Source organism: Dasypus novemcinctus, chromosome 15 (assembly GCF_030445035.2).
Source record: "Dasypus novemcinctus isolate mDasNov1 chromosome 15, mDasNov1.1.hap2, whole genome shotgun sequence".
Classification (NCBI taxonomy): domain Eukaryota; kingdom Metazoa; phylum Chordata; class Mammalia; order Cingulata; family Dasypodidae; genus Dasypus; species Dasypus novemcinctus.
Window position 1 is genome coordinate 7,203,824 of NC_080687.1, and position 24,898 is coordinate 7,228,721.

Below are 24,898 nucleotides of genomic sequence, written 5' to 3' on the forward strand. Positions count from 1 at the left end.
TTCTCAAGGAATCATTTCTAAGCAGAATTGTTAATTACAGTAAGTCCACATTATCTTATTACACTAAACGTGAATGCAACAACCACCGAAACTTGTAAGAGAGCAAGCAATGCTGGCTTTACCAATGGCCTGGGATGAATCCACCATGGATACTTTGGACACTGGTGTCAGCATACTGAAAAGGTGCAGGGTAAGGTCTGTTGTGGTGAGGGATGTGAATCCTTTCAGCAGCAGCTGCTGCAACCCTGAGAAGTCAGCCCACTTGAGCTGTGCCTGGAGTTTTTCAAGTTTTTCTCGGTTCTCAGCTTTGTCAAGTGGCATGTGAGCCAGTAGCCTGTTCAGTAGCCTTAAGGCCATTAGATACTCAAACTCAAAATCAGACTCCATCAAGGCCACAGTGACCCAGAAGATGGTGGCCAGCAGGTTGGTTGGATGGTTTATGTGGGATGGGTCAGTGAGGCTCTCCTTCAAGGATGATGAGCTTCTGGTTTTGGGGGAGAGGCCTTGTTGGGTACAAGCCTGGATTCTGTCCAGCGTAGCACTTCGAGGTGGGTCTGAAGATTGATCGACAACTCCAAACTTCTTGGGTACAGAGAAACTTCTCTGATGCCGGCTACGTTCTGCAGTAGTTATATTGCCACCAGCAGTTCCAGGGTTCACATTCAGTTGTCCTGTGCTCTTTCTGCTTGCTGTTAGTTTTGTGCTAGAGCTTAAATCTGGTGATGATGAGCTGGGTATAAAAATAAATACGTTCTAATTAGAATATTATCATCAGTTATAACAAAGGTACCACACTAAAACAAGGTGTTAATAATAGGGGAGGTATATGGGAAACCTGTATTTTCTGCAAGATTTTTCGTAAACTTACAACTTCTCTAACAAAAAAAATACATATTTTAAAAAAACAAATCACCAAGCTACTGTCAATCAATAAGAAAATAAATAAAGTTCATTAAATGTCAATATGCTCTGGTGGAAAGCTAGTCCTTTCAAGTGTACTGAAAAACAATAAAGGGAGGGAAAGCATTCTTAGGGAATACTGCTTTCTATTAATTTCTTTCTCACCAACAAAAAGCAAAAACAAAACCCAAAACTGACTCCAGTATTTGAAAGTCTGAAGATATCAGCAGTTGGCCTTAAAGTTTGTTGAATTTACATTTACTTTTCGTTTGATTTTTGATAAGGGCAATTAAAATTGGAGCAAGGCCCAATACGGTATAAGAGAACAATTCTAACTCAATTTCAAGCAAGACGAACTCAATTACACAAACAGAATATGGAGTCATGAAATGGGTTATTAAACATTGGGAGGAACAACAAAAAAAGACAGAAAGATCACAGGTAAGTTCTTAAAGTCGACATTTTTTTCAACTTTTTCTAGTGGTGGTGCAAATGAGTTTTATTTTATTTTATTTTTAAATAACAGAAGAGTTTTATACTTGTTCAATGAAAAAACTTTAGTTTGTTTACCGATGTAAAAATGAGATTATTGTATAAAATATGAAAAAATATTTAAGGCTATAAAGGAGGAAATTAAAAATCACTGATACTTATTTAAAGGTAACATTTTGGCATCCATCTTCCTGGTGTTTTAAAATATACATATTATGTGTGTATTTGTACTTTCCCTTTTTTTTACTTGAGAAAATATCAAATATTTTTCATGTCAGGTATAGTCTGCAGAAATTGTTGTCCTTTGGATTTTGCCCAAAGTCCAGGCATTTCCCAAGTATTCAGTAGTGTATACTTGCTTTCAAAATGTCATTAAGCTGATTCTCACCGAGATAAAACAGTTAAGAGATCACTGTTCTTTAAGCAGTCTGACAAGTTATCCACGGCTGCTTCCAAGGTAAGGAGGGCTTCCATTACATAACCCTGCCAAACACACAAAACCAACAGTTTTTTTTACTTCTTAATGTCTGTTAACTTCTTGATGGAGATAAATTTAATTAAAGCAAACTTTACTCAAATATTAGCGCCACTGAAAGCTAGACAGTCATTACTACTTTAATTTACTAAGTCTAAAAAATAATTTGTAAAGGCCATTTAGGAAATTCAAATGGCTTAGGAGTTAGCAGCTACACATAAAGAACCAGCATTTCCCTATGTTCAAGGGAAATACTCAACAGAGCAATCATATTTGAAATACCACAGGGAGAGGGCAAGGTTGAGGGTGGCAAGAATGGCTTCTGCTGAGGGGAATGATGGGCATTTGAAAAAGAGAGCTGAATGCCTAAAAGTCAGAGATTCAGAAATGAAGTATGGGCAGGGCTGTGCCTCAGTGGCTTTTCAATCAGCACCTCCCATAGTCAGAAGGAGGACAAGAAGCTAAGGGTAACAAATGTGCAGGCTTCCTGATACACACAAACATTTTTGATAGAAGAGAAGGGCTGGGTCCAAGCCACAAAGCTTGTAACGCCCTTGACTTTCAACCTACCCAGTTCCCAATCCCTGAATTCTACCTGCAGGGTCTTTCTCGTGCAGTTACTCTCTTTGTTACTTCTTCATCTCTTCTTAGTCTTCTGAAGGCTAACCATAGAGAGAGTGGTAGTGCTTTGCACAGATATGATGGAGATCCCTGTTCTGGGTAGGGGGATTGTACAACTGCATCCTAGATTGGTGGCAAAAATCCCAACCAATACAAAACAGCCACCCTACCCCAAAAAACAAACCCAAACCCCAAAGCCAACAACAAAAATTACAAAGAAGCCACCAAAGAATTTTCAGTTGTTGGCTTGAGTAAAACAGAGTATCGGGTCAATTTCTAGAACAATGCTCCTCGGAGTGATTTTTGTAAATATAAAAGTCAACCTCTTAGAACATTTTATAAATTGTACATATACAAATGGATAGAATAATTGGGATGGGAAAGGAGATTCAAAGAAAACTGTTAGCTCATATCTGAAATGGAGAGAAGGATGCGTTCCTTTGTTTTTCTTCCCATACCTGAATCTCATCTCCATGTTCTCCAATCACCTCTACCAGTCTCGAGAGAAGGTCAGATAGCGCGTGGGCTGACAGAGGTTGCTTGAGGGCTCTAAATATCTGGAAAGACCGCCCAGCATAGTGCCGCGAAGAGCTCGCCAGGGCAGTCTGCAAGGCAACTTCACTCAAGTGTTGCTCTAGATGGAAACCTAGGACAAGAAGAGCCCAGAGAACAGGTCGGCCTCTGAACTATATCAAGCCTGGGGCATCAAAGTTACCTGTGAGTGTAAAACAGACCAACTGGACACAACTGCCTCTGGTGGTACTTATTTAAAAATGAGTCCTTTAAAAATAAAGGAAGAAATTATTTGAATGTGTGCTAGGGAGGCATGGTATAGTATAACGAGCACAAGCTTTGGAGCAAGATGGCCTTGGTTTTGAATTGGGGGTTTTGTAGCTCTGGGAAAGAAATTTATTCTCTTCATGAGTTTGTTTCCTTATCTTCTTCTTTTTTACACTTTGATTTTGAAATAATTTCAAACTGACAAAATGACAAATGTAATTAAAAAATAATGCAGAGAAATACAATATATCCTCTACACAGATACCTGAATTCACCAACATTTAACATTTTGCCACATTTGCTATAGCATTCTATCCATCTCTATCTATCTGCCCCCTCATCTATTTTTTCTAATTTTTGAGAGTAGGTTGCATATATCATGCTCCTTTGCCTTTCAATGCTTCCATGGCTACTTCCTAAGAACAAAGATATACACTCATGTAACCACCTGAAGGACAATGATCAAGTTTAAGAAATTTAACTTTGATAAAAAGCATTATAGGGCGGCAGACCTGTCCCAGTGGTTAGGGCGTCCGTCTACCACTGGGAGGTCCGCGGTTCAAACCCCCGGCCTCCTTGACCCGTGTGGAGCTGGCCCATGCGCAGTGCTGATGTGCGCAAGGAGTGCCGTGCCACGCAGTGGTGTCCCCGCGTAGGGGAGTCCCACGTGCAAGGAGTGCGCCCTGTGAGGAGAGCCGCCCAGCGCGAAAGAAAGTGCAGCCTGCCGAGGAATGGTGCTGCACACACGGGGAGCTGACACAGCAAGACGACGCAACAAAAAGAAACACAGATTCCTATGCCACTGACAACAACTGAAGCAGACAAAGAAGAAGACGCAGCAAATAGACACAGAGAACAGACAACTGGGGTGGGGGAGGAAGGGGAGAGAAATAAATAAATAAATAAGTCTTTTAAAAAAATCATTATAGTCTACATTCCAAATTTTCAATTGTCCCAATAAAATTCTTTTGAACATCTTCTCTTCCATTATTACATCCTAGGCCAGGATCAAGTACTGCCTTTAATTATCATTGTCTATTTAGTTTCTTGCTCCCTCTTTTTAAATTGTGGTAATACATACAACTACTACCAAGCATATAGTTCAGCCGCAGTAATCACATTCACCATGTTCTTTACTCATCTTTAACTTGTAAATAATAGTATCTCTCACACAGAATTGTAAAATTAAACTTCTGACAAATAACGTGCTCAAAATGCATTATTTATTTATACCCAGCTATTTTTCTCTATTATTCTTTGCATAGCTTTTTATATAGAATACGTTGACCACAGTTTGTTAGAAACACATTTTCAGAGTACTTGTGCATGTTGGGGAAAGACACAGGTGGATTTAGTCCACTCCAAACACAACCAAGGCTGTGCCGAGGTCTTTGTCCTTCAGGACAGTCTATAAATATGCAGATAGAGAAATGTAGGTAATGCAGAGAAGGCAACTGGGATTTACAGTTTCTCCTGAATATTTAGTTCTTCCAGTAGCATGAAGGTAAACCTCAGCCATGAGAAAACCATTTGATCAGATAGAAATGAAAATGTACGATAAAGCCCAGGTTGAATTCTGGGTCATTAAGTTGGGCACTTTCTGTGCCTCTCTGCAGGCAGAAAACCAGGCTTTGACAGTCAGGGGGCCTGGTGAGAACAGTGGTTGGTTGGCGCTGGGACATGTCCTTGTCACTTGCAAGTGGGCCAGGTTGGATAATTAGTGTCATTGTTCTTAGAGGCACCTTGCTCTTGGGCCCTAGGCATAAGTGGACTGTACAAGAAAAGTTCCTGCAGAGCAAATAGAGGGTACTGGAAAATGGATTTAGATATTTTCTGAGTGGTAAATATAGGATTAAATCCATAGAGGTAGTTTACAACTTATGAACGGATCATGTTCCTAATCAGTTTTTTACATCTTTCTATTGTTTATCAAAACAGTTTCCTACTTATACTCTTTTTTTTTTTTTTAAAGATTTATTTATTTATTTAATTCCCCCCCTCCCCTGGTTGTCTGTTCTCTGTGTCTATTTGCTGCGTCTTGTTTCTTTGTCCACTTCTGTTGTCGTCAGCGGCACGGGAAGTGTGGGCGGCGCCATTACTGGGCAGGCTGCTCTTTCTTTTCACGCTGGGTGGCTCTCCTCACGGGCGCACTCCTTGCGCGTGGGGCTTCCCCACGCGGGGGACACCCTTGCGTGGCACGGCACCCCTTGCGCGCATCAGCACTGCGCATGGGCCAGCTCCACACAGGTCAAGGAGGCCCGGGGTTTGAACCGCGGACCTCCCATATGGTAGACGGACGCCCTAACCACTGGGCCAAAGTCCGTTTCCCTTTATACTCTTTTAATGTAACAAAATCTTAAGTCACAATGAACCTGAAGTGTAGATGTATACTAAAAAACTCAGAACCTTCCCGCCACTCTGACGAGGATCTTGGGAGTAGCTGTTTGTGAGTCTCCATCACCCAGGCTTCCTTAGGCAGGACACTCCTGAGCTCGGCTCTGGAGAGGAAGTGCTGGATGTCGTTTCCCAGCTGGGCCTGTAAATCCTCCACTCTCTCTCTTTCTCCCTGCCGGCTGGAGGGAGGCCTGTGAGCTCAGGGGACGCAGGGTCCCGAAGCAGGACAGAGGAGGCAGCCTGCCAAACATCATGCTGAACTGCTGCATGAGCCAGAAAAAGCCTTCTACTGGGTTAAGCCTTACAGCAGCTGTGCTTTCCAGACTCATGCAAGTGTTTCTAGGAACACATTTTAATAGAATCAGGCCCCAAACAGTGAATTATAATGGGTAAAAATAGCTTGGTAAGGTATGAAAAGACGTAGGCTCTAAGCTTTCTGAAGTACTCTGAGAACACAGTGCATAAGTTATTCATGTATTTTCCAAGTTTAAAATTATCGTCATACAATCAAGGTTTAAGATGCATTGTTTGCATACATATAGTGAATTTTCCCCTTTGACCTGTGTTCAATTCTCAGGTGATTTTCAAGTGGAGGAAATATCACTATAAGAGGTCTTAATATTTCAAGAAAGTCCAAAGGAGAAACTCAAAATCATGAATGTAATTCTTATGTTTTTTTTTGTTTTTGTTTTTTCTAGTAAATATTCTATAATAGTGAAGAGACATGGCTAATCTGAAATGTTTCAAACTGTGAAATGCGTTAATTATCTGAGTACATGGGAAAGCAGGTGAGTAAGATTTAATATCTCTAGGTCGGTATATAAAAAAAAGTAGAGAGAGCTTTTCCATCATGCTAAGGAACCGAATTTAAAGTTCACACATCAATCAGCCCAGGCTATACTGGATCTAAGAGGAATTCAGGGGAGGGCAAATGCTTAAAAATAACGACACTACTAAATTTAAATAGGAATCAGAATGTGTGCAGAACACTGAATGGCCACTTGCATGCACCTACAGTACAGGCCCTGGAAAGGAGTGGTTAGCAAACACTTTCAAAGCCAAAAGCACAAGTCTTTTTATTTTCCTTTTTTCTTTTTTCAGCCAGTGCATAAGGCTATTTCTCACACTGATGACAGTCCATTAATAAGATTTATTTCTCATGGCCTTCTTTGAATAAAATGAATCTTATGAGCACAATTTAATTCTAGTAAGGTAAATGAAGCAAGGAGAACAAGTGGCCCTGGGGAAATTGTATGGTAGAGCATAAAGTAAAAATACATGGCATTAACTATTACTCAGTTAGGCAGCATATGCAATAAGCTTCAAAAATTCCCCTAATAATATGCTTATGCTGTCACTGCAGAGGGTCAGGACCATTTATACAAGGTGTGTAGTCAGATAGGGAAAGCGAGTTACACTGTGGAAAAATGCTGAAAGTGGGATTTGGGAAATAAGATGAAGTACCTGATTTAGAATCTTTAAATACGGAGACAACATGACGTAGGAAATTAGTGAGCTGTTCAGCACTCTTTGAATTTTGATTTTTGGGTGTGATGTCTTCATGGCACCAAAGTGGACCAAATGCCCTAAAACAAAACACACAAAATGTCAGAAATAAGACTATCATTTTACCTTTTTAAAACTATATAGGCAGCTCTAACTCCAGAAATGTGATGTATTTTAAAACATTTTACTATTGATTTGGGGGTAAATTTAGGTCTTATATGGCTTACCAGCATACTAGTTGACTTACAGAGGCATACTTTACCTTATGTTTCAAAAGGAATTTATTTTTAAATTCAAAAATTTAAATAGTACTTAGCATATAATAGGTGCTTCTGTGTTTGTTTCAATAAAATGATCTTTTTCAATAAAAAATATAGATTTAGCCAGGGACTCAATTTTCACACTTTAGCATTTACAGAGATAATGCTTTTATAAGGGTCTTGTCATGAACTTGTAAATCCTGGGACCAAAGTGAAGAAAGAGCCTCTGCTGTCTACTTGGTTTTCAAGGGTAGGAATGGGCTGGGGCCAGCTTGAGACTTTCGAGCACCACCTTCCTGACACAGGCTGTAGTATCAACAGATGGTGAGTGGTGACAACCTGCCCACTAGTTATTCAGGCCTCTGAAGTGCCCTCTGTGTGTGCAAGGGGAGGTACCACCAGCCCCTGCTTCCTTCTCATTAATTCCCTGATTGAGCCAAGAGCTGTCCAGAGTACCCTGAACCATTAATGGACGAAAGAAAGTGCTCTTGGGGGTAAAAAAGAAATCATGTGAGATACTAGGTAACACATATACAGATAGACTTCTAGGGCTTGACTCACTGAGGGAGGAGAACATGCACCCAGGTCACAGAAAAGCATGACTTTACACGAACACTGGCCATCGAGGTGCTAGAAACAAGCTTTTCAACCCAAACAATTAGAAAAGCCAGACGACCTGCAAAACCAGGATCACTCACAGTTGCTCTTGATTTTGATTTATTATTAGTTTGATTCAATTCCTATGGCACTCCCTATTGTTTCTGGTTTCTGGCTTCTATTTTTATGTGAGTCTTTGGACTTGATGAGCAGACAATGGTCCCTTCAGCAGCAGCTCCTGGGCTGACCATGGATAACATCCTTGGTTTCCAGGGGGATGCTCCTTGCCAGGTCTCACAACTCCCAGGGCCTGGCAGCTCTAATGGATGATGAAAGTCATGCTCACCACAGGGTACTGCCATCTCCTGCCTCCATTTGATGCACTGTGGTAACACACAAAATAACCCTGCCTATCAGCTGTGACATCAGTGGGATCTTGGAGGAATTCCACCAGTGTCTGCCTTTTACGCAGACTCCAGCAGATGCAATTTAGAAGAGAGAAATAGGACTTTGGTCAGACTCTGGGGTCACTCTTCCATCTGTGTGGTTTAAAGCATCGGTGCTTTTCCAGGAGACTGATCTGGAACCAGCAACCTGATTCCTGGCCCCTCGTTACCTGGTCGTCAGAAACTCAATGAGCTTGTTTGCCTTCTCATCCATTTCGGCAGCTGCATCCACGTCGTCTACCTCCTGGGTCATCTGTGGGAGATTCCCACTGCTGCCCCCCAGACTGATGCTGGAGGAGGTGGAACTGGAGCTCAGTCCTGAGTCTGGCACTGGGGAGGACTGGTCCTCTCGCAGGAAGTCAAAACCACCTGGCGGGAGAAGAAGGTCAACGTGGGCACGCCAGGGAGGGTGCTGGTGAGTGAGCTTAATGGGGCCGGGAGTCCAGCCCATGAAGCATGCTGCCCTTGAATTTTTTTTCTGGTAAAAACATTCGATTTTGGCTATGGCCATGGTTAAATGAGACTGCTATCCTTTCCTCATCTCTGGAATAAATTTCCCTGCCATGTAAGCCAGCCTGTATTCTACTCTTCCCTACTCTGCTGTTTTCTATTCTGGTGTTTTAGTTGATGCTTTCCGCAAAAGAAGTGGTGTGTGTGCACGTGTGTGTGTGTGTATGTGTGTATGTGTGAAGGCTTGTGTGCAAATGTGTGCACATGCATGCATGTGTGTGCATTTGACTAAATATTTGTACCTACCCAAGCTGTTTGTAAATTTTTTCTGAGTATTAGACTACTTAAATATGTGAGATGATAATGTCTTTGAGGATATTAGTCACAATGGCCTATCAGTACATTATATATAATTTTTTTGAGTAAACATGCTCAGAAACTTGAATATTATCTCTGTACATCTTATGGTATTCAAGGAAATCTGGTATGGGAAAATACTATGTTTTTTCTTTTGCTATACATTTGGTTGACTCTGGGTATGTCATCAGTTTGAAAATTTATGTACTCAGTATAGAGTTGCAGTGAGTCTGACAGATATATTGAATTAGGAAAGCGGAGTTGTGATTTTGATTATCTTCTCTGCCATCCTACTATGTGACATCAGAGAATTTATATAACTCCAATTTTCTATTATGTAAGATAATTCCTATCAAGCAGATTTTTAGTGTAGAGGTGAATGCAACTATAGTTGAAACGAGGTGCTAAAAATATTTATAGAAGGGAAATTAACACTTCTAATATCCTTTGAACAATTATTCAATGTATGCCATAAATCCAATCATTTTAGCTATTTGTTGTTTGTTTTGCCTATGGAGATAAGTGTGTGTATGTGTGTGTGTGTGTATAAGTCTAAATTACTTATACTACATTGGCAGTATAGTAAATTCAATACTGTTATACTCAGAGATACACAAATTAATGGCCATTATGATTTTCTCAGTCTAAGACCACATACTTAATGGTGCTTATTCTTGGCAGTTGGACCAGCTCTGTTAAACTTTTCAGATTCTTTTAATTAAGCATCTATAGTAATGTGAGAGCCTCTGTGAGAGGCCACTGAAGGGTTATTTTCAATTAAGAGTAGTTTGTTTCAAAACAAAGAGTTTAAACTGAGGTCAGTGGTCCTTAATTCTCAGAGTTGATGACTTCATATTTGCTTTCCAAAGAGACATGTTTGTCAAAAGACAGAACAGTGCTGAGTATAAGTGATGAAGAAAAGGTACCTCCTTTTCAAAGTAATGAAGAAAGTACGTAGTGACCTATGAAATGTCATGTCATATCCAATGCCAAAGGTAATGGATAAAATAAGTAAAAAAGTAGCCCGTGAACTCTGTTAACTAGCAAACTTTATCATCATTTTAAAGTATTTTAAGTATTCTGATTCTAAATGAAAACCACTGGTCAGCCCTTTTAGGAAAGTTCCTATGAATAGCTTGACACTGAAAAGTAATTTCTCTGAATTGGCTAATGCCCTTTGTTCTCATTTCTGAAAAGGAATGTTTGGTTTCAAAACAGCAGTGGCTTTTATTTAGCCCCTTCCCCCCCAACTCCCAATGGTGCCTGCTAGAAAAAAGTCAGTCATTCAAAAAAGTCAAACTTCCTTCATGGAACTAGGATGTACACAAGAGATAAATATGGCACCTTGGCAATGACCTGCTGTCAAGGCAGTGGAGATGCTCATTGCTACTGCATTCTCATCCTTCACTGTTCTAGCTGATACTCTTGGACAACAGGCATTTTAATTTGGGATGCTTTGATATTCAATGGGAACAGAGATTACAATAATAAGGAAAATACATTTTAAAATATTCAATAATGAAGAAGAATTTTGAGAGGCAAGTTGACATTAAACAAAATGGTACATAATTTATTATGCTGTTATTTTATCACTTGGAATGTTGGAAGTAATAGCATTGGCCAAGTTCACATGGGCTCCACTGATATCTTCTGTTTCACTTTTGTGACTCTATCTCAAGTTCTCTGCCACCTTTCCCCCATTACCTGTATAGAGATATTCAGGTTGATAAGCGGGCTGCACTGTTAGAGTCTTAGCATCGCTCATCTCTCGAGTCTGCAGCAGTACGGAGGCAATGGCATGGAAGTTGCTGTTGCAAGACAGGGCAATCAAGAGGTGAAGGAGCAATTTTTTGCTGTGTTCAAAGACTTCAGGCCGGTAATGGTCCAAACCTGGAATGAAAGAGAGGAATCTCTTAGTATAAACATATTTTACATTAGTTTAGATTCCAGGGAAAGTAAAGATTCCAAAACATCCAAGAGGAACATGCTATAAAAATGCTTAGTTTTCTTTATTTTTTGTGTTACCAACATAAAGAAGTTGGGCTTAAGATAAAGAAAATGTTTTATTCCTTAAATCAAAGGTTCTCATGAATTTCTGGTAGATGGGCTTTTCTTGAACTCCCTGCAGCATTTGACATGGCTAGCATTCCTTCTTCAGATGCTTGCTTCCCTGGATTGCCCTGAGACCGAAAGATTCTCATTTTATTCATCCCCCTCTAACTGAACCTTTGAGTCTCTTTGGCTAGATTGTCTTCCCTTATTTTTTCCCTTTTGGTCTACAACTTGGGTATTTTTAAAAACTCAGTCCTTGGCCTTCTATATTCTCTATTTTTTCTTTCCAAGCCCTGACCATGTCCAATGGCTTTAAGTTTATCACCTTTAGCACAAGACCCTTAAAATGGCCCAGCTCATTTAGGGTATCATTACAGATGTATCATCACTGAGGTTCCACTATATTTACACCCTAATAACAGGACAATTTCAAACAACGATGGATCAGCTGAGGTGATGTTACAAAAAGGCAATGAAAAACGGAAAAGGTCAAGTCTTTCAGAAATGAGAAAAGCAAGATGTCAATGTAAAAGGAAATCTCTACGGATTACCTCTGTATGTTTGTGACCCTCCTGGCTAGAATTCCTCTTAGGTCCAGTCTTACCTAAGAAGACAGCATGAAGCAATAATGGTAGATGAAGAGCCCAGTCCTCTCGTACACTGTGATCCACCACCATCTCAGTCATAAAAATTACGGCAATATTGCACCTAATCAAGGAAATGATGAGATCAATGCAATTTCTGCAGAGGATGGAAATACATTGATAGCTCATTAAGTCATCATTAAATACAACTCTTAAACCTTGCTGGAGAATTAGGAAGAATTTTGTAAGGCCCATGTCCAGGGAAATGTAGTTTAACTGCTGATGTCTCTACAAGCATCAGCAGCATTGGCTGAAGCACGCTGAGCATCTACTCGCCACTAGGTAATCCAAGCTGGGGGAGGAAATAGAGATGGAAGATGGGACCCTCTCTGCAAGGTGCTTACACTCTAAACAGCATCACAGCATCAATATCCATCTCAAGACCACATCAAGGAAAGATTCAGGCGGCCACAAGGCAGCTTTGCATCTCGGTTAATTTTCTGCCACACTTGGCCAATATGTGTGGAGCTGGCAGTCAGCCATGGTCGTAACAGCGGATGGGACTTGGAGCAGGTTTCTCTCTTCTCATGGGAAAAGCTAAGGGGTTCTTTCCTCTGTCCATACATGCCGCTCACCTGTGCAGGGGCCCCCGGGGAGCGATGGTTTCCGGGAGGTAGTCGACCAGCGGAGCCCAGCACCCTCCAGTACAGGGCATTGGGAGAGGCTGTGGTTGTTTGGTCTCTGTAATGGTCAACAACCAGCCCATGTAGGGAGAAGGTGGATCATCTGCGGGGTGGGAAAGAAGAGTGTGCTTTATTTTTAGGGAGAGATTTTTACTTCCTCTATTTGGTGTTTTTTAGAAAGCATCTTACAAATTTTTGTTTGTCAAAATAATTTTTTGACCATTCAATTTGGTGACTATAAATTATATGATCAAAGAGGTTTGAATGACTTCGTTAGGTTTTCTTGGCCCCTTACTTTTTTGATAACTAATTTGTGGCCATTGATTCAAGAGCAATTGGAAAATACAGATGAGCCAAAAGAAAAACTTTCAATCAAGTGAATGCCCATCACTATGAAAACTTGTTCTTTCTCCAAATTTCCCTCATTCGGCAAAATGCAACCCCAGCTTGTTCAGGACAAAAGCCCTAGAGTTCACCCCTGTCTTTTCTCTCACACCTTATACCCACCCAGGAACCATGATGATGATTTCAGTAATAATAATAAAAATAATAACATTGAAACTAATACACACAGTGCTTATTGAATGCCAGTCATTGTTCTGAGCATCTCTTGTATCAATTGTCTGATCCTCAGTAACAGTTATCATTCTTATTTTACAGATGGGGAAACTGAGGTTAAGTAACCTGCCATCATCAACATATTCAATGAGCTTCATCTTCAAAAGAAATCTAGAATAGGACCACTTCTCACCATCTTCATCACCATGAGCCTAGTCTAAGTTGAATTGTACCTCCCAAAAGACATGTTCAAGGCCTAGCCCCCAGTCCCATGAAAGTGCCATGATTTAGACATAGGGCTGTGGGTGGAATTAGTTACGATGAGGTCACACTGGAGTAGGGTGGGCCCTAATCCAATGCGGCTGGTGTTCTTTAGAAGAGAAAATTTGGACACAGACATTCAGAGGAGAGAAGGCCATGTGACGACAGAGGCAGAGACTGGAGGGACGCATCTGCCAGTGCAGGAAGGCCGAGGGTGCTGGCCACCACCAGCAGTTGGAAGAGGCCAGGAAGGACTGTCCTGACAGATTTCAGAGGGAGCGTGGCCCTGCTGCCACCTTGGGCATGGCCTTCTGACCTCCAGAACTGCGAGAGAAAACTGTCTGTGGGTTTAAGCACCCAGTCTGTGGTCCTTCGTTACAGAAGCCCTGGAAACTGGGTTATTGCAATACCTACTGACCATCTCCATACTTCTCTCCTTGCTCTTCTCTACCCCATTTTCCACAGAGCAGCCAAAAGCAATCCTTTCAAAACAGAAGTTAGATCGTGCCTCTCCCTCTCTGCTCAACACTGTCCCCTAGATCCCCTTTATGCTCAAAATGAAATCCAAGGCCACATCACGGCCTTCCAGATCTTCCTGCTACTCTCTTGGCTCACCTCCTGCTCACCGCCCCTTGTTCATTCCACTCCAGCTGTCCTGGCTTCCTTGGTGTTCTTGGAAGGCACTGGGCATGGCACAGGCTCGGGGCTGTATGCTGACTGCCCCTCCTGCAGGCAGCCGCAGGAACTGCTCTCTGGCTTCACCCCGGCCTCTGCCAGAGCAGCCCCTTGGCACAAGGGTTTCCTTGACCACTCCATGTAAAATGTCTGCCTCACCCCCCATCACTCTCTATCCCCTCATCTGCTTTAGTTTTCTTCCCTGGCTCTGATCACTAACTCACCAGCACCATCTGCCCCCCTCTCCCAATATAAGCCCCATGAAGGCAGGGGCTTTATTTTATTCAGTTATTTCTCTAGTACCTAGAACAGTGTGTGGCACATAGTGTAGAATTCATTAAGAGTTGCTGAATGAATGAATGAGTGAATGAATTCACTTCATGAATAATATCTTTAAAGTAAGCACAACTTTTATGGAGTTATTTCTTATAACGCCTTCAATATAAGACAATGGCATTCCAGACAAGCAATTCCCTTAGAGGCATATGATACAATGCAGGTACACAGCTTCAGACCTGCTGACTAAATCCTGGGATAGGTTTTAGTGTGTCAAGAGGAAAGCTATAGACCCCATCACCTTTAAGTGATTTTGCACAGATGTACATAGTTTCTCTTGGTTGAGCTTTTGAAAGATAGTGAGAGGGAGTTGGCTCTAAGTACTTTCCCAACATAGAAACAACAACTTTGACAGTTTGCAGAGCATGGAAAGGAGGTGACTTCCTATGGTGAAAAGTTAGGCTCTGGACAAGCTCTGGACAAGGACAGGCACCTGAACGAAGATACCCCACCCCTCCTGGGATGTGAGCTATGGGAGTTTTGGCAGGTCGGATCAGATTCTTCTGAGAAAGCAATTGCTGGTTCTTTCTAACACAGGGACAAAAGTCTGTAATTCTATGTCTTGAAACTTGGCCAGAACAACTTTTAGCCTTGAAAAACTTTAAAGCAGGTGTACTAGTCATTTATCTCAGTCTGTACTATCAGTAAAGTACGTACAGGATGTCTCATTTTCAGAAACTTAAAATTCTTGGATGACTGTCCAGGATAAGCTGGTTGCAAAATGCAGTTTTAAGTAATGAGCTACTTCAATGAAACTTGTAAGAGGAGCAAGAAAGGGAGACTTTTGAAGAATTAAAAAATTCATACTTGTAAGATTTCTGTTAGGAAAGCACATACCATTCTTTGTTTCAGTGATGTTCTCAGAAATGTATCCAATCAGTGAAACTGCTGAGAAGTAGTAAAGTGGCTGAAAACTGGTTTTCTACAGTTAAGCCTAAACCACTATAATTCAGCTGCTATCCAGACTAACTCGTTATTACCATATCATGGGGTCAGATACATTAACATTTGGCCTTTGAAAATAATCCAGATATTTTAAGTAGTTCTGAAAAAAGTTTACATAATAGTAGCACAACGCTACTTCATAGATATAGGTCTAAACCCATTCATGGGTTATTTTTTGGAGGTCGTACTGATTTTAAAAAATGTAATACGTTTAAGAACTGCACACAACTCTCCATAATAGAACAACCCAGACAAGAAGCACTGAGGCATCTGGCTTCTCCTAAAGGACCTAAACCCTAAACACTTCCTCTCCTCCTACTCTGCTGTCCCCCAGGGATACAGGGAGGAGTCATCATCCCATAACACAGAAGGGACCACTGGCTGCAAGTCTCCAGAACTGCACCCGTTACCCTTTGCTCTTCTCATGCTATATTCTATATCCAGAATTGTGTAGCTTGAACTGAAAATAAAGTAGGGAGGCCCAGTTTCCATGGTCTGAGGACATCTGAACATGTTAGATAGGCTGCTTCTTTCAAGACAACCAGAGTCAAGTCCTATTACTTGAACATCCTGGAAAAGGATTTTAGTATATATCTTACGGACATTTGTGAAGAGCATCTGTTTGGGTAGCCTGATTTCATTTTCTTAATAATGAACACATTAAAATACAAGCTCTCAGTGTCAAAGTGCATGCTATGAACTCTGACTTCTCTGGTCAATATAATGGTCAATAATATCAAGGAAAGGATGGCTTGGACACAAGACTCAATGGTGAATGAACTCAAATTCTGTGCCCAAAGCTTCCTCTTCAAATGCTGTTTGTAGCACAGATTTATAAATATATCTAGATAAAAGAGAAGCCATTTGATAACATGAAACTTCTTCTTATGCCTTACCCAAATTCATAATAACCTTTTCTCCCCTTCACAAATATGTCTATTGTCCTATTTTTCTTTTTGTCCCTAATATCAGTGATCTGAGTTTTTATGACATAATTACCTCATTTATTTATAATTATCTCTGAAATTCTTTGTTTCAATGAATGTAAGGGAGGTGAGATTTTAATAGCAGAGGGCTCTAAAGATTTATTTTCTTTCTTTTTTTTAAAGATGTATTTTCAAAATGAGTGTTATTTTATTTATTATACTGTTTCTGCCAAATTCTATGTTTTGTAACCAGAATAAAGAGATACACTTAAAAGGAATCAAGTGGTCAGTCTTCTTAATGTGACATCCATGAAGTGCTATGTTTTATTCTATGATGCAGATCACATTCTGGGGCAGTCAGGATCAGGATGCTTAACCCCTTTGTGACTCAATTTCTCAGTTTTCAGATTTTGGGGTACCAAATCTGATGTTTCTTGAACCAACAACTTTCCATTTCCCAGACACTACTCTCCTCATCCTAGTTAGAAGGAATGTTCTGTGGTCCTGAGATTCAACTGTTCAGTGTTTGGACCATATAATCCCTTGATGGGGCACAGAAAGGTGGGAAAATATATACAGCTTTATTTTACCTCATGGTAACAGTCATACTATGAAGTCTTGCATAGAAGAAGCTAAAACTTAACCTAAGTTAGAGTCTGACAGCTATATATTAAATTTAGACAATCCTGACATTTTGAATGGCAGAGAATTGTCGATCTATACATTAAGAAGTAGGATAAGGGCAGCTGAAATGTGCTGTCATTAGAATGGCTTAGCTCTACCCTACTCGGCACATTTCTCATAAAAACAAAATAATTCAAGACAACAATAATTACAAAGGCCCTATGCAATGATTTGAAAAATGAACTTAACTTCTAAAATATCACCACCTTCATAATTTCCAACAAAATACCACAAGATGGTTTACTGAGTTCTTTAGCATACCTAGATGTCACTGGGAGTGTTCTTTGTTCCAGATTTTCTGCAATTCATAACCAAGACATCCTCAATATCTGCTCAGACTACAATCCAGGGCTCAAACAAAACCAATGAATGCACTGACTTTTTTTAGTTAGAACAAATCTCCAAGGTATGAACAACTTCTTGAAACAAGGCTATCTCCAAGTTCAATGAGGTTTTCACTTGGCTACTAAGGCTGGGTCATTGAGAGAAATGCCAAGAATATGAAAAATGGGAATGGGTAGATAGTTAGTTTTTATAATTTCAATTTGTCCATGGCTTGAATTAAAAGAAAAAATAATTCTGACTCTATGCTCATCTGCATTGTTGGATTAAACAGTTACATAATATTTTTGGGCCCCTTTGGTGTAATTAGAACAAGAATAGTTAAAATATTTATTCTCCATTCTCCAACCATTCACAATTCACCACAGTCTGTTGGTACTTACTTTTATCCTCATCATAGGATCCTCCAGAGCTATTGCTGTATCTTGACTCTAGGCGAGTGTGGGCTCGGATGACATTACTAAACCTTCAAATACAAGAACAGCTGCCATGAAATATTGATATGTGTGGTGTATGTGCTGCTACTCATAAACACTTAATATTATTTAGGATTTATTTTCAGCAGCTAGTTACAGTGGTGCTTTTTCTAATAGGAATGATGTACAAGGTGTGCCCTAAATATTTCTTTGTTCCCTGCTTATAAACACAAGTTCAAACCTTGAAAAGATAATTTTAAGGCTAATATTGTGATCAAATTAGAAAATTTTAACATTTGCTTTGGAGAGAAAATGAACATGCTGTTGAATAATATGAATCCCTTATTCACACAGCCAGGCACATAGTAGATGGTCAATAAATATTTGTTGAATGATTGAATAAATGAAAGAAGATAGAATTAGGAATATAAATTAACAGTTTAACAAAAAATTTTGGGCTTCACCGACCTTAAAGCATCTCTTAAAATGATCTGAGGGTTTTCAAGAGAACGTATTAGTTGTGATATAATATAACTTGCTGTCTGGTCTCTCCTGTGGGTTGTTAAGAAGGAATCCAAAAAGAGAAGCTGATGTATTATAACTTCATATACATTATCTCACTTAACATTGACCACACATCTTTGAGATGAGCATATTTTCTTTATCTTACAAATGTGGAAACTGAGGCTAAGCAAGGCTAAATAACTGTCCCATGTCATAGTAGGTGACATGCAGGTAGGTGGCAATGCAGGGATTTTCAAGGGCCATGCTGCCTCCACATAGTGACCTTAAGTCTGAGCTCTCAGTAGCTCTGTGACCTTGGCCAAGCCATTTAACTCCTTGAGGACGTTTCTTCACCTGCCAAAAGGAAAACTAATATTTGCCAATTATTTCATTTGGGTTGTTGTGGGGATCAAAAGAAGTGATGTGAGAGCATTTTCAAAACTGTGAGGCACCATACAACAATAAAGCATTAGTTATCATACATCTCTTGGATTTCTAGAACACTTTTGTCTCTTCAGAGCACCAAAGGTTTTCATATCAATAGCTCATTTATCATTCAAAGACCTCTAAGATAGGGCAAGAGGATGGCTGAGGGGAAGTGTGAGTGCGATAGTGTGTCTACTGTTATTTCATATAAAATGATACACAAGCTTTTTCTACTGCATATATTTGCAACTGAAGGAGGGGACTAAGGCTATCTAGAAGAACCTAGAAAACTCAATTCAGACTAAGTGTGGCCCCTACATTACTGGGGTGGATTGAATTATATACCTTGATTTAGCATGTTCTTGGTCTTGATTCATATTGTAAATAGGGGTCTTTTGAAGATGTTATGTTCAGGTAAGGTATAGCTCAACTGAATGAGGCTGGATCTTAATCTAGATTATTGGAGGCTTTATGAGCAGAGTGAGAGTCAGAGAGACAGAAGCCACTGGAGCAGCTAGATGCTGGAAGTCAGTGGAACCCAAAAGAGGAAGGAGAAGATGCCGCCATGGGCATTGCCATGTGATGAAAAAGCCAAGGTACCCCAAAGATTTGCTGGCCAGTCAGAATCTACCGAGCCCTGGAGGAAGCCAGCTTCCCAGCCTCTCAATCAGTGAGCCAATAAATTCTTGTTGTTTAAGCCAAAACCAAGTTGTGGTATTTATGAATGGCAAAACTAAGGAAATTACTTACTGGGTATTCTGACCTAATTGGCAACAGAATCAATACTCTATTTCCATCAGGAACACTAGAAGATGCAGGGATATGGCTGTCCTTTGCCAATGTATGGATGAAGAGTAATGTTTCAGGAAAAGTACTGGATGTGCCATGAAGATGCCTGTGTTGTCCCAGGTGCATAACATCAAAACTTTGCATTAGTGATTTGAATTTGTTAAATTATAGAACAGTGACAGAATGTAATGATTGTTTTTATTCCCTTCTTTTGTAGCAGCTTTTTTTTCTCTTGACAATGCCATATTTTCTTCAGTAACTTTGTACTTTAGATACTCTTCTTTGTCATATCTTTTGGACTATATGTTGTGAACTCAGCAAACAAAAAATATCTAGGACATCTGCTTAGTCCTACCAATCAGACCATATAATAGTCTAAATCAGACAGTACTTAGGGCATTAGGAAAGTGACAAATCTATTACGTTCTGAAGAAGTTCTTTAATCATATTTATGCTGATAAGTGCAAACCTATAAATAGCATTTCCTGAGCCCAGACATCATTCAGCAAGGAACAAAAGCTGGGTGATGAAAGAATTCCACATCTGGAGGTTTACATGGGACAGGGTATGGCACAGCTCTACCAGCTACTGATGAACTGTGATATATATCAGGTTTTCAACTGTGCTCCGGGGGGCCTGGGCAGGAAAGAACTACAGAATGGAAGGCAATTCTTCTCTTTTCCTTTCTGAGATAGGTTGAAGGGGTGTGAGTTATGGTATATGAGGCCGGGAAAAGGGGAGGAGCAAACCCTTTCCAGACTGCTCTTCTGGTTCTGAAGAAGAAGGAAGAGAGTGCAGTGAGTGTACACTTGGCAAGGAAAAGTAAAACATGGCTCCCAGGAGTAAAATCTGTCATGTTCCCCATGCTTTCATGTGTTGAAAGAAATCGTGAAAATAGTTCTGATAAGGGAAAACCCAGAAGGGTGCAATGTTTCCCTTCAGGTTTTTCTTGCTGATTTAGCACAGATTAATACTTAGGCAACCGTCTGTAGATTCTCTAGTCTCTATTCCTGTACCAATGCAGATCACTGGAAACTTATACAGCTGAAGTTTATCACTTTAGAGCCCCGTGAAACATCTTCTCGTGGAAATGAAAATGTATAAAATAAGCTTTTATCAAGGTTGCAGTATTAAAAATACTTAGAAATTTTTACTGCATATTTTAGAAAACTGTAAACTATCATTTTTATAAACATATGTTCATTTTGTGGTTTAATTTAAAAAAGTGACATGGTAAATCTTTTTGAGGATTTAGGGCTACTTTCTGTTAGTAGCTTCCAGTGAGTAGTTTAAAAACATTTTTTTAAAACACCTAAAGTTATAAAGTTCATTATATTTCTCTTTTCACTTTGGCTGTTGGGGAACTCAAAGGAAGGTTTGATGTTAGTTTGTAGTAGTTTCCCCTTAGGACTTGGGACACAGCTATCTTACCTCCTCTTAGCTTGACTCTTTTACCCTTGTTTTAATGTCGTTTTTTTTTTTTTTTTTTTTTTTTTTACTATAAGCCCTCAGATTTTGTTTTGGTCAGTATTTTGGTATGGTATTCTTAATTACTGGATTATACCAGCAACTACTAGTATAGTTGAGAAGAATGTGGGGTCAGGGCTGCTGTGTTGTGCAACTCCACAGTGCCCCCTGGAGTCCAATAGCATATTCTGGAGAATGGAATCCCCAGGAATTGGGCAATGCCGCAGACTGGGCAGTGCTCCTGAACAATTTTCTCTCTGTAGACTTTTTGTTACCAGAGTAAATACCTATCTTCTGTAATGGATTAGTGAGAGGGAGGGAGAAACATGAAGCGTATGGCGTTTAGATGGCTTATCCAACTTGTATTCACTTATTTAATAAACATTTCAAAAATGCTGACTACGCACAGTACAGCAGGTGAATCACTGAGGATGGAGAGATGTGGGAGTGGACTCTGTTCAGCAACAGTTAAAATCTAGTGGCTGACACACATCCCATAAACTAATATAAGAGGGACTGCAAGAATGGGGGGGTGATACACAGATTAAAGAGGAAAAAGTTACCGTAGGCTGAGGGCACAGCCTACTTTTGTAGAAATGAGACAATACATTTAGAAAAATAGTGTAGCTGGAGTATAGAATCAGTGGAATCAGTGGAATCCTTTGGGATAGAATAATCATAAGTATTTGTGTGCAAGTATATATAGATGAGCATTATTAATCAATCTCTCTATAGTAGATAGCGTCAGTATAAAAGGAACTGATATGTATGCACGTGTACAAAAAGTGTGGGGAGATGATCGCATCAGGCTTTCCAATGGCCAAGAAAGAAATGGTAGGAGAGGAGAAGAGCAAGGGCTAAATAAGATAGCTTCCTTTAAAGATGTTCTTGTCATTTTGATGCTATAGGGCTAAGTGGCTTCTGGATTTCAAAGGCCACCAGTAAAAACTTAGACAGGATACTCAGAACTCTGGTCCTAAAGAGGCCTTTGTAATGACATGTTGACATAAAGAAATATATTACTTTTCAACCTCAGATAATATTAGGATGGGGAATGCAGACCAGACACAAATGAGCAAGAATGTTACACACCAGTTAGATAGTAGAAATATCTTTAGAGAACTAATATGATTTTACCATGAGGTAGTATTCCAAAGAAGGTACTAGAAAACATGGATTTTAAAAAATAACTTGCTGGGAAGTGGATTTGGGTCAACGAACAGAGCGTCTGCCTACCACATGGGAGGTCCAGAGTTCAAACCCAGGGTTTGACCCATGTGGTGAGCCGGCCCACGCGCAGTGCTGATACGCGCAAGGTGTGCTGTGCCACGCAGGGGTGTCCCCCGCGTAGGGAAGCCCCACGTTCAAGGAGTGTGCCCCATAAGGAGACCCACCCCATAGGAAAAAAGCGCAGCCTGTTCAGGAGTGGTGCCGCACACATGGACAGCTGACGCAGTAAGATGATGCAACAAAATTAGACACAGATTCCGGTTGCTGCTGACAAGAATGCAAGCGGACACAGAAGAACACATAGCAAATGGACACAGAAAGCAGACAACTGGGGGGAGGCAGGGAAGGGGAGAGAAATCAATCAATAAATCAATAATTAAACCTTTAAAACAAAACATGCTAATTAATAATTTTGTACTCTCACTGATGTATGGATTATGAAGATCTTTATCAATTTCTGAGAAAGGAAGAGAGGTCTTTATTAGAGAACCATAAGGATAAGGCTTATAATTTCTGACCCATGGGATTTGGGCTTTGAAGGAAAGCCACAGCAATGGAGACCATCTGCCTCCAGGTGCTGTAGCCACCCCATAATGCATCAAGGACTTTTGAAAATGCCTGCATGAGGGGAGGGATCTCCAAACTCCAGAGGCATCAGCCCTCTGCCAGATAGCCTCCTGGGAGCCCTGCTGCATTCTAGTGCATGTGCGGAAATCCTCAGGCCTGGTGGTGGGATCCTGGGCATTTGGGGCTTAGTGACTTATTTTCATTATTTGATCCATTAAATTTTCTGCACTATGAATTTGTGAGCGTCTCTTCCTTGTTACTAATTTCTTAGTGTAAGGGCTCCTCTTAGTTTTCACTAAAAAATGCTCAACCTAAGGACTTTTCACCACCATGAGGTGCATCCTAAATTTTTATTTTTTAATTTGAGTTGTGTTTATCATTCCTGGTTTGTCTCCCTGCTCCTCAGAATTAAGTCCAGAAAGGGTCATCCAGAGTCTTCTGAGAAGTTCATAAGCAATGAGAAGGCAGCGATATATCACTAAAAGAATTAGTCTGAAGGGAATGGAGACTTCTTTTAGCAGGAACATGGTGTCCTTGATTAACTGAGGAGTGAAAGTCAGAGAAAATTAAGAATTCTGATGTTTCATAAGACTCACCTACAGACAACTACTCTACTGGTAAGAAATTATTTAACAGTCAGATATGAAAATTTCCCAAGGAAATCCCCCCGATTCCAGATGGTTGTGCCAGCAGGAAAACAGCTCATGGATTTATTAAGCTCAGGGGTAAGTGGAGCTCAGCCTCCAGAATAGAGGCCCCTGGGCTTTCTCTTCTCTGCTTTGCTTAGGAAGAAATCATTATCTTTAGGGATACACAGAGCGGAGTCAGAAAGTCAGTTTGTGTTTCTGAAAAAAAAGGATTTTAGTATGTGTGTGAAATTTATGAAACCCCACAAATTTTTACTGATGCCTCTGTACAGCACGTTTCACTGAATGTTAAGCCAAATCTGTGCACCGACCTCTCATCAGATTCCTTCAATATCTTGCTCTCCTCGGGTTCGGGGAAACTGTCCTGCCCGGCAACCACGGTTTCACTGCTGGAGGTGGTCCCTGCGTTGGGAGAAGACAGACCCTTAGAAAAATGCAGGCCAAGGGGTCCAGCTCGGGTCTCGAGTCATTCAGGAGAGGGGTTCCTATAAATCCCCATGTTGGAGAGATGCCTTACCACTGCTGCAAAGTAGCAGACTTTCTAAACAAACCCTTAAGCCCATACTACCAAAGTGGGAGAATCTCAGACATGTTATGGTCAAACCACATTCTTCGGCCATCTCGTAAAGTGAGGCTACAACATTCTCGAGACCCTTTCTTCCTGGTCAAGCAGGCTATGAGCTTATTTGCTGTGACTAGCCCAGCTGTAAGCCGGAGGCTTTCTAGGTGTCTGAGTCACTCCACTGATGTTAGTTAAATGAGTCCAAGTACCCAGAATTTCTGATTTTTAGGCTAATGCTTCTCTCCAAGAATACTCCTCTGGCAGCTGTGTGTAGACAAAAGAGGAGGTAAGAGACTAGAGGTGGAGAGAAAGTTGGAAGCTGTTATAATACTCAACCAGCAGGAAGCCGTCTTCAAAGAATTTGAGGCAGATGGTCTATATTTTGTGAACTCATGCTCACAGGACAATTTACTGAAAATGTTAATAACACTGGGCAGTATCTTAGTCAACTCTGGGAGAGGATTAGCCAAGGGAATCTCATAGATGCAAGAAAAAGGATCCAGAACGTGATTCCTAACTAACTGCAGTGTACTTCCTGGGATCAGCTGGAGGTTAAAAAGTCCTGTGGCACTTCTCTCTCACCTGCCAGAGATTTCTGGGCACCTCTAGACATTCAGGAGGCTCTGAAGCTCAGTTCAATGGAGCCAGGAAGCAGGACAGGGTCCCATGTTCCTGATACTATGCGGCTTCATAATATCAAATGATGAGCCAGGGGGTGGAGGTGATGGGCTTGGGGGCAACTGTAAGACACCAGAATGGGTGCCAGTGATTGTCGTTGTGTCGCATCCACTTTCAGCCATGGTGACACATGCCCAGGGTCAGCCAGGCCAGGGACCACTGGCACAGAGGGGAGGTGGGGTCCTATCCCTGCCACTTCCCAGCTCTGACCTTGAGCTTGTCTTCCAGTTCCTGTAACCTTCAGCTTCTCCCTGCTGAAGTCCTGTGGCACAGGAGGATGGGGTCCTT

At 40.8% G+C, this 24,898-nt stretch overlaps 1 protein-coding gene across 6 annotated transcripts in view; it reads right to left on the reverse strand.

Annotated features, from left to right (window-relative positions):
• FRY (FRY microtubule binding protein) overlaps positions 1 to 24,898 on the reverse strand; it is a 443,412-nt gene that overhangs the window by 55,526 nt on the left and 362,988 nt on the right. For all 6 annotated transcript variants that reach the window (XM_071208166.1, XM_058276985.2, XM_012519809.4 and 3 more), the window contains 10 exons: positions 23,682 to 23,772; positions 17,708 to 17,790; positions 12,550 to 12,700; positions 11,935 to 12,038; positions 10,983 to 11,168; positions 8,642 to 8,840; positions 7,127 to 7,248; positions 2,947 to 3,134; positions 1,781 to 1,875; positions 123 to 730 (listed from right to left, as the gene is read on the reverse strand). In XM_071208166.1, coding sequence (XP_071064267.1) covers positions 123 to 730; positions 1,781 to 1,875; positions 2,947 to 3,134; positions 7,127 to 7,248; positions 8,642 to 8,840; positions 10,983 to 11,168; positions 11,935 to 12,038; positions 12,550 to 12,700; positions 17,708 to 17,790; positions 23,682 to 23,772 — 1,827 coding nt within the window. The remainder of the gene's footprint in view (positions 1 to 122; positions 731 to 1,780; positions 1,876 to 2,946; positions 3,135 to 7,126; positions 7,249 to 8,641; positions 8,841 to 10,982; positions 11,169 to 11,934; positions 12,039 to 12,549; positions 12,701 to 17,707; positions 17,791 to 23,681; positions 23,773 to 24,898) is intronic.